The 9,746-nt window shown below is 39.2% G+C and overlaps 1 protein-coding gene across 1 annotated transcript; it reads right to left on the bottom strand.

The window, feature by feature from the left end:
• Positions 1-356: 356 nt before the first annotated feature.
• Positions 357-6,250, bottom strand: si:dkey-21e13.3 (rap1 GTPase-GDP dissociation stimulator 1). The gene is made up of 5 exons (XM_013999867.1): positions 5,611-6,250; positions 4,052-4,159; positions 2,447-2,569; positions 2,142-2,267; positions 357-955 (listed from the first exon to the last, which is right to left on the bottom strand). The coding sequence occupies exons 1-5, from the start codon at positions 5,702-5,704 to the stop codon at positions 483-485; spliced, it is 924 nt and encodes a 307-aa protein (XP_013855321.1). The 5' UTR covers positions 5,705-6,250; the 3' UTR covers positions 357-482.
• Between the last annotated feature and the right edge of the window lie 3,496 nt (positions 6,251-9,746).

Below are 9,746 nucleotides of genomic sequence, written 5' to 3'. Positions count from 1 at the left end.
AGTTTCAGGTGAACMCAGCCTTATAAGCACTGCCTCCACARGGACAAACAGGTTAGTCACATGCAAAAGAGGGRCATCYCCTAACAATAGCTCTATTTWATGACATGCAAAAGAGCCTAACAATAGGCTTGATTAGTTCTATTGTTCATGTGCCCCATCACCTGACCTGTGTTGTGTTATATGTAGTGAATGCAAGCGGGGGCTCAACATCCCCTTGTTTTTGTCTCTCTTTCCCTCTTTGTGTTGGCATCATTGGGGCCCTGATTCACACCTTTTGCTCCCAGGGGGCTGAATCATACTTGCAATAACAGCTTTGTAGGACGAGGACAACTGGACACGAAGAACCCACAAAAAAGAACCCATCCAGAGGACCTACTTATTTTTTCTTTTTTGATTTTTTTCTACCTGGATTACTGAGATGCATCAGGACATAAGTCCAGTTAGTCCAGTTAGTTTAGGCCACCGTCTCTGGTTTTAGTCGGTCACAGGAAAGTGTGAAACACACGAGTCCTCAGACTCTTTGTCCGAGGAACGCTCCTCGTGGAGAACTTCATCCCCTTGAACAGATTCGAACAGCTGCCCGAGCTGAAGAACGGGAACCGATGCTGAGCCTGTTTGTTCCTGTAAAAGTTCCAGAAAGAGGAGGAACAGCGCTGGAAGTCCTCGATGCTGACCGCGCACTGACCCGGTGCCCACTGAGAGACGCGCACCAGAGTCACCGAGGAGGCGAAGCCGCAGGTGTGAGGGAAAATGCCGTGGAACACGCACTCCCCYGGTCTCACCGACTCCCCCCTCTCCCAGACCATTCCGGCCTCCGCCGCCACGCCCATCCCGCTGAGGTTACAGAGAGCCAGGAGGCACACCTCCTCCAGAGCCTCCTTGTCAGGAAACCGGAGGAGGATGGCGACGAGACGTGGCACAGCACCTCGCCGAAGTAACAACTCCTGCTGCTTAGCTTTGAAAAAACAACAACAACAAAATCTCATCAGTTTTATTCAAATGAAACGATTCAATGAAGGAAATAAATAGAAGAATAAAAGAAAATTCCCATGTCTGCAATATTTCAGTTAACTCAATGATAAACATAAAGCAGATTTTAACAGGGTTTTAACTAAAAGTCTTGGATCCCTGATTAGTTGTAACATTAGACTTTATTTAATAAACATATATTTTAGTTATAAAATAAAGATTGTAAAAATACTGTAGGCTGTTTAGTTTTTTTAATTTTTGAACTAAACGTTAAAAATATATTAGATGGACCGTGCAATTTTATTTACATGCAAAGCATTCTGGGTAAATGATGATGTGGATAGGTCCTCGGTGCGAGGCTGCTAGCGAGCTATATCCACCCTGAAGGTTAATCTTGAACAATATCTGACGATGGACTCTTTTAAATGAAACCAGACAGCGTTGACAGAGAGGAGAAGGTAGAAATGACTCAGCCTGGAACTGAAAATATGGATGGAGGACAACAGAGCTGCTTCATGGAAGAAGAACCTCAGCTTAGCCTGTTAGCTTTAGCATTAGCCCCGATGCTATCACCAAATATATGTATTAGCTCAGCGCTACACATTCTCCTCTCGTCACTGAGGTCCTCCATCCACATGACAGAGAGGGGAACACAAAAATGACTCAGCTGCAACTGAAAATGTGGATGGAGGACCTCAGTTTAGCTGTTTGTCGCACTAGCACCGAGCTAATACATATAAGGCAATATAGTGTCAGCGCTAGCGCAAAGGCTAACAGGCTAAGCTGAGGTTCTTCTTCCATGAAGCAGCTCTGTTGTCCTCCATCRATATTTTCAGTTCCAGGCTGAGTCATTTCCACCTTCTCCTCTCTGTCAACGCTCTCTGGTTTCATTTAAAAGAGTCGATCATCAGATATTGTCCAAGATTAACCTTCAGGGTGGATATAGCTCGCTCACACCGAGGACCTATCCACGTCATCATTTACCCAGAATGCTTTGTATGTAAATAAAATGGCTCTGTCCGTGTTAAAATATATTTTTAAAAATTTACAAAACTAAGCAGCCTACAGTATTTTTACAGTCTTTATTAAACGTTTATCAAATAAAGTCTAATGTTACAACTAATCAGGGATCCCTTTAATTACACGTCAGAGGGTCATTTCACTTGACTTACGGCTCTCATAAGACATGTGTGAGATGGCTCTTGCAGCATAAACGAGCAGCTCTTCATTGGTACTGGTCAGAACCGACAGCAGAGCCGTAACCAAGCCTGCATCCCCGAAACCTTTGCGAACCACAGCTGAAGAAACAAACACAGATTTATTTTACAGCACAAATGTCTTACGTCATACTGCAGCCTGATTTACTTCCAGATTTAGAATTGTTGGATCAAATCCACAGTTGTTCCTCCAGATGACTGTCACATTACGGTTCTTTAATCCAAACAAATGGGTATCTTTGTCTGCGGGAGTAACTTACATTCCTTGGCGAGCTCAGCCACCAGTTTAGCAGTCAGCAAAGTCAGAGGACCTCTGCTCCTCAGAGACAAGGCCAGGATTGGCAGGATCCCACTGATCACCACCTGCTCTGCAGCCCCTTTCTCTGCAACAAAGAAAAAATAAACTAAAATGAAACACGTGACTCAACTAAATAAGCTTGCARCCCTTTTACTATCCTTTTAAGATGGTTCCTTTTTAAATTGGTTCAAATTTGGTTTTTTGAAAAAAAAAATGAAATAGTATAACGTGCATCTGTACAAACTGTTACTAGAGAAGGAGTTAACGTTACATGTTATTTGTTTTGTTTGAATTAATTGTTTGAAAAAAGGGGGCAGACGTAAGGTTTTTTCTTCCTACTTCCGCCTTTCATTTTATTTTTGATTGTATTTCTTGTTGTATATAGAATTAGTTTTGTTTTTTTATATAAGAAATGAAAAAACTTTGTAAATTAAAAATGTTTCTGCATTGTTGTCCAGCTTTGATATAAAGCATGCAAATTCGACACCAAAATGAGTCTCAACTAGAAAAGACGTGTTCTGACGCGATGACGATGCGTTGCAAATGTGAACAAAATTTACCAAAAAAAGTGATTAAAATATAAACGGAGACGGACGTGATTTTTGTGAAATGCAGGAGAAAACCCAGCTCAGTCAAGCTTCAGTGTAGAAACATCATTAAAAATCTGGTCAGGAAAAGTTAGACTTTATATCTGAACTGGTATTCTGATGTTTTTTTTTTTTTTGTTTGTTTTGTAGTGTCCAAGAGTGGGGGCCCCTTCTCAGGAATGCACAGATGCGATGTCTCTTGGTTTTCCAGCTTCAGAACTCGGCACACATTATCATATTAGGAAGAGGAACGCTTAAGGTACACCGTGTTATGATGCCTCTGTTGAACTACACTGTGAAGCCTATAAAGAGCCTTGTACGCCCCCCACCCTTGGCCTTCGTACTTCATCTTTCTTACTTGGTGAATCATTTGGCATTGAAGGCCATAATTTGGTTTTTGGCTGTAATCTCCTGGACTGCAAAATAAAGATTCTTGCTGTTCAACCAGCCTGTTTCAGAGTTCCTCTCTTCATCGAGCAGCAGCAGTTCCGCAGAGCTAGAAGACGTGGTTATTTCACCTCAGTTTCAGTAACACTAAACACATGACCYTTTTAGACCCTTCTTTATCTCTGCCCCACGTGCATGGGAACATAAATAKAGCTTAACGTCAGCTAAAGACTCAAAACTGTCACTAAAATGATCCGTTCACACACCATTCATTGTCCCAATTAATTAATATGTTTAATTTTTTGTTTAAATATACTTTAACAAAGACTAGTGGATGTGTCGTATGAAAGCATGAGCTTGCAAATCGTAAAAAATAAAATAAAATAAATTGACTGAAATTTGCAATTTAAGTAACATTAAAGAAGACGTGCGAAACTCTCCTTTTCTTTAATGTAAAACCAATGACGTGGAGTTCGTTTTAAAGTCTGCTGCTATACACGATGTGACAGTTAATGTTTGATGAATGATGCACTTTAAACTTTCCTTAGATGTAATATCTGAGAATGTTAAAGAGTGGAACCAAAGAAACTCACGTTTATCCTTAATGTTTACCAGCACGGTGTTCAGATGGGGTTTAAGTTCATCTTCAATCAGTTCCACACCAAGAACTCTGATAGCTCCCAGTGCATTGTTCAAGTTTTCTACCGAGAAACAAAAACGTGCAGAAATTAATGTCAAATACAATAAAAAGATCAGAAATAAAAAGGCCTGGGAGCCATGGAAATATGTATGAATCAACAGTGGATCCTACGCACCAATTTGCAAATGTATTTTAAAGAATAGTAGAATCGCAACCAAATAAGATAACAAAACAAGTCTCTGTTGCAAATAAAAGCAGACGGGTTACAATAAAATATCTCAATTTCAATGTGCCCCACAGTGCCTTTTCCTTCTGCAATGGGTTMGTAAACAAATAAAATTTAATAAAATAACATTGGAACTGTGACAACAGGCCAGTAAGAGGAAGGGGTAAAAACAAAAGAGCATTTTAGAGAGACGGAATCTCTCAGAGGTAAAGATGTGCATCGCTATATGAGCTCAGGAACGCTTCCACAAATCACTGTGCTATCCACAAATGTTGACTAAAGCTCTATCATGCAAAAAAGAAGCCAAAAGTGAAAACACTAATCAAGGCACACTGCCTTCTTCTCTGCAACAAATTACAATCGCAGGAACAATCAAAGCAAAATGCACTTTTGTGTAAACTGTTGTACTTTTCAAAGCTGATGAGGTTCCCCCACCACACCAAAAAATTAATAAAAAGTTAATTTAWTATGAAAATACATTTTTATGATTCAGTGCAACAAAATAAACTAATTTAAAAGGTGAAAGACAACACTTGTACAGCSCCTGAGCTGTTAGCTTTGAGTAACTGTGGGCCCCCGAAACAATTTAGTTAAATAGTCCTGTAATAATGTCTCAAAATAAGCTGCTTTAAAGCCAGCAATAATTATAAACTACATTTCCCATAATGCATGTCGACTACAAGTTTCCTGCTGAAAACTGGGAGAGCTCAGAATTCAAAGCGGTACTCAGCAGACCTCATCTGTGAGTAAAACTACTACTTTTAACAGCATTTCTGTATTATTTACTTCACATTTAGTCAGTCATACATATAGTACTTTTCYGTGTTTATAAGATGTTAGAACAATGTTTCTATGCAGGGAATACCAGGTAGAGCTTTGTTATTGTTTGTCAGTGGTGTTACGCCGCAGCAACGAGACGAGGAACGTAACGTTTCATGATTAGTCAAAGTTAAACATGAAATATTAACAAATGGCTCTTTGGGCCYCCACAACTTTCATGTGGCCCTGGTAAATCTGAGTTTGACACTCCTGCCCTACAACTGTCAAAGTGACCAACAGATGTCCTGTAACAAGAAGTAGAATACAGAGTTCGGACAAAGTGAAGAGTCCGGTTATACAAATTACAACTCAGGTGTTTTTTTAAACAAGCTTGTTAACCTTCAGTTTGTCTTGAGCTGRTCAGCAGCCAGCAGTATTCAAATCTCTGCACAGCCAAGTAAAGCTTGTAAGTCAAAGGTCCAGCATGCACTGACAGGGTTACACCATAAAAGCCATTGGTTACTCACCGTTTGGTGTGTAGGGTTGCAYTCTGCTGGATATCTGTTTCTCCCTGTGACTCCGCGCTTGTTTGTAACAGAGTGGCACGTTGGGGTGCCCCATTCTGCTTCGCCCTGCCGTCTCTGAAGCCCTGGTGCTGGAACTTTCTCCTGCTGACAGCTTGCAAAGCTCTTCATAAGACCATTTCCTTTCAGCACCGCTGCTGGGACACTTCCAGTAACCTAACTTCACTTTAACAACATTACTGCGCTGGTTGTGTTGTTTCACACAAAARAAGAGTTTCTGCACTTTTGTCCACGTCTGTTTTGCCTCCCTCCCTCCAGCTGGCTCTCAGATTCCTGTCAGAGWTAATACAAAGCAAATCCTCCCTAAGTCTCTGCACTCATCTGACCGTGTGTGAGTGCACGTTAAGGTATTAGCACTTGGCTGACTCTGCTGAGTTTATTCCTCCTGCCCTACAATCTCACATAATTCCTTTCAGCTTCTACATGAAAGCCACAACAACAACAACAACAACAACAACAACATGGGCAGATGGGAACCTGGCAGGTTGTTTTGTACACATACGGTTTGTTCCATGGTATTTCTTTAAATATTCTTTAGGATACAGCGGGTAAAATAAGTATTGAACACGTCAKCATTTTTCTCAGTAAATATATATCACTAGAGGTGCTAATGACATGAAATTTTCACCAGATGTTGGTWACAACCCAAGTGATCCATACATACAAAGAAATCAAACCATAAATGTCCAGAAATGAAGTTATTTGTAATAATGTGGAATGGCACAGGGAAAAAGTATTGAACACACTTACTGAAATTTATCTAATACMTTGTACAAAAGCCTTTGTTGTCAATGACAGCTTCAAGACGCCTCCTGTATGGAGAAACTAGWGGCATGCATTGCTCAGGTGTGATTTCGGCCCATTCTTCCACACAAACAGTCTTCAAATCTTGAAGGTTTCGTGGACCTCTTCTATGAACTCTGATCTTTAGTTCTTTCCATAGATTTTCTGTTGGATTCAGGTCAGGTGATTGGCTGGGCCATTCCAGCAGCTTTAGTTTCTTTCTCTGAAACCAACTGAGAGTTTCCTTGGCTTTGTGTTTGGGCTCATTGTCTTGCTGAAATGTCCAGTCACGTTTCATCTTCATCATCCTGCTGGTAGATGGAAGCAGATTTTTATCAAGAATGTCTCTGTACATTTTTCCACTCATCCTTCCTTCAGTTATTTGAAGTTTGCCAGTACCATATGCTGAAAAACAGCCCCACACCATGATGTTCCCACCTCCAAACTTCACTGTTGGTATGGTGTTTTTGGGCTGATGTGCAGTGCCATTTGACCTCCAAACATGATGTGTATTCTGGCATCCAAACAGTTCAATGTTGGTCTCATCTGACCAGACTATATTCTCCCAGTATTACACAGGCTTGTRTAAATGTTGTGCAGCAAACTTTAAAGGAGCTTCAACATGCTGTTTCTTCAGCAGTGGAGTCTTGCGTGGTGAGCGTGCATACAGGCCATGGTGGTTCAGTGCATTACTTATTGTTTTCTTTGAAACAATCGTACCTGCTAATTCCAGGTGTTTCTGAAGCTCTCCACAAGTGGTCCTTGGCTCTTGGACAACTCTTCTGATAATTCTTTTCACTCCTCTGTCAGAAATCTTGTGAGGAGCACCTGGTCGTGGTTGGTTTATGGTGAAATAATGTTCTTTCCACTTCTGAATTATGGCCCCAACAGTGCTCACTGGAACCTTCAGAAGTTTAGACATTCTTCTGTAACCGATGCCATCATTCTGCTTTGCAACAATAAGGTTGTGAAGGTCTTGAGAGAGCTCTTTACTTTTACCCATCATCAGATGGTTCTTGTGTGATACCTGGCCATCATTTGGGACTGAACCAGCTGATATTAARTTGCACTGACAAGGGGCAGGCTTGCTTTCTAATTACTGAGAGAGTTCAGCTGGTGTCTTGGCTTTCCAAGCCTTTTTACACCTCCCTTTRTTCATGTGTTCAATACTTTTTTCCTGTGCCATTCCACATTATTACAAATAACTTCATTTCTGGACATTTATGGTTTGATTTCTTTGTATGTATGGATCACTTGGGTTGTTACCGACATCTGGTGAAAATTTCATGTCATTAGCACCTCTAGTAATATATTTACTGAGAAAATTGGTGACGTGTTCAACACTTATTTTACCCACTGTATATAGTTTATACTTTAACTTTGGTCTTTTCTCTAATTCAACACGTCATGAAATCCAGAATTTTAATATCTAAATCATTAGAATCCTGTTTTTTTTCTTTTTACGAGATCTGTTATTTAAAGAACACAAAACCTATTAGTGGTATCTCTCCATTTCATAAAAACAAAAACAACATATACAAATTATTTAACTCAACTCATGTGGTACAAAGTAAAAAACAAAAAATTATTCAATAATCCTCACACACAAATAACCTTAATAATCAATGACAGCAATGTTAATTTTCTTATGCTTGTTTAAAACTGTGAACCATATGAGATCTTTCTAGCAAGTTTACATTCAAAATTTTTTTTATTATCTTTCTTTACGGAGAATGTCTTGAAAAATACAACTATAGTAAATATTTAAACTGCGTACATATGAATGACGCTATTGTGAAACAGCCTTAAAAATTCTTAATACTTCATATTACAACTAAGATACACAGCTTAAACATTTTAGCTTCATAATCTAGCTTGACGTAGTTTAACCTGGAGTGGAGTCATTTCGGAAAAACAACAAAACAAAACCAAAAAAAAAAAAAACAAACCCTACATTTCCTTGAAAGACTGATCAACACCTATCACATTCTATCATGCCAAAGATTTACTCAAATATTTTGTGATCTGGAAGAACTTAAGAGTATGTGTTGGGGATGACTCTCAGCTACAACCAAACCAAATTATAGTCATTACAGACACAGGTAGTTACATTGTCTCACACATTTCATTTAGTGGTCAACGATTCATGTACTTTTGGTCATTTAATTTTTGTTTTCAAACCAGATACTGAAAAACAAAAACAGATGGTTTTACTTTCATTTTAAACGGTTCATCTTTCGATTTTTCGCAAACCGAACGTTCAGCACTGTCAAGACAACTCAATGCTGTCACCTTGCTGGAGCTAACTGTAGACTATTTTTTGTTGGTCTAAGTTTCAATTATTTATAAAGCACTCTTCTACACAATAAACCCACAATATAAAACTAACAATCCCTTCCCTTCCCTCAATGTGAAAAAATTTTATATACGTATTCGTAAAACTAGGCTAGCGCATTCTCTTTTAAAAAAATCCAGTTTCACAGAAGAGCATTGTTGCCTTAAAAACAGCGGTAAACTTCTGATCTGAGAAAACGTTTTTTGGTGTACAAAATGTTTTTCAATATCTCTTTTTAAAAACAGAAATCGAATGACCAAACAGTGCACGGACCAGGCAACAAACAGCTGTTTCAAAAGAACATCCCATTATTGGTACGTCACACCAACCAGGTCCAACCACAACTTTCTTTGACAAAATAAAGACCTATTCGCAAATAAACCCCTTTATACTACTGAACGTGCACCTCCCCGATACTTTAACATTTTCACAGCRGCAGTGATACTTTCAACACATCCATTATTGCTTTGCTTGACTCAGCKTTGCAAGCATAACTGTTATGTGAAAATTAAAAAGGTAAACACCTCCGTTCATGTGCAGAATTCCAGACTTTCCCAAATGACAAAACAAAACATGGATCTATGACATTTTCTGGTTAAACGTACCTATAAAGAATATAAATAGGGCTGCCACAAACAATTATTTTTATAGTTGACTAATCACTGATTATTTTTTTTCCATTAGTCGACTAATCAGATCATACATTAATTGAATATAAAACATACAGCTTATCACGCCAGAATGCAGCTATTTTATACCGTATTTTTCGGACTATAAGCCGCAACTTTTTTCCTGAACTTTGAACCATGCAGCTTATAGACCGGTGTGGCTTATACATGGATTTTTTTCTTCAGCCACCAGGGGGCTCTTATGCTCCATTTGCTTCAACCACTCGCTTCAAAAAAAAAGAAAGGAAAAAAGAAAAAAGCGACTGCTTCCAGATCCGACTGTTGTACCAGGA

The sequence above is a fragment of the Austrofundulus limnaeus genome, unplaced genomic scaffold (genome assembly GCF_001266775.1).
Source record: "Austrofundulus limnaeus strain Quisiro unplaced genomic scaffold, Austrofundulus_limnaeus-1.0 Scaffold2527, whole genome shotgun sequence".
Taxonomy (NCBI): Eukaryota; Metazoa; Chordata; class Actinopteri; order Cyprinodontiformes; family Rivulidae; genus Austrofundulus; species Austrofundulus limnaeus.
Note: the sequence above shows the minus strand (reverse complement) of the source record. Positions and strands in the feature narration are given on the sequence as shown.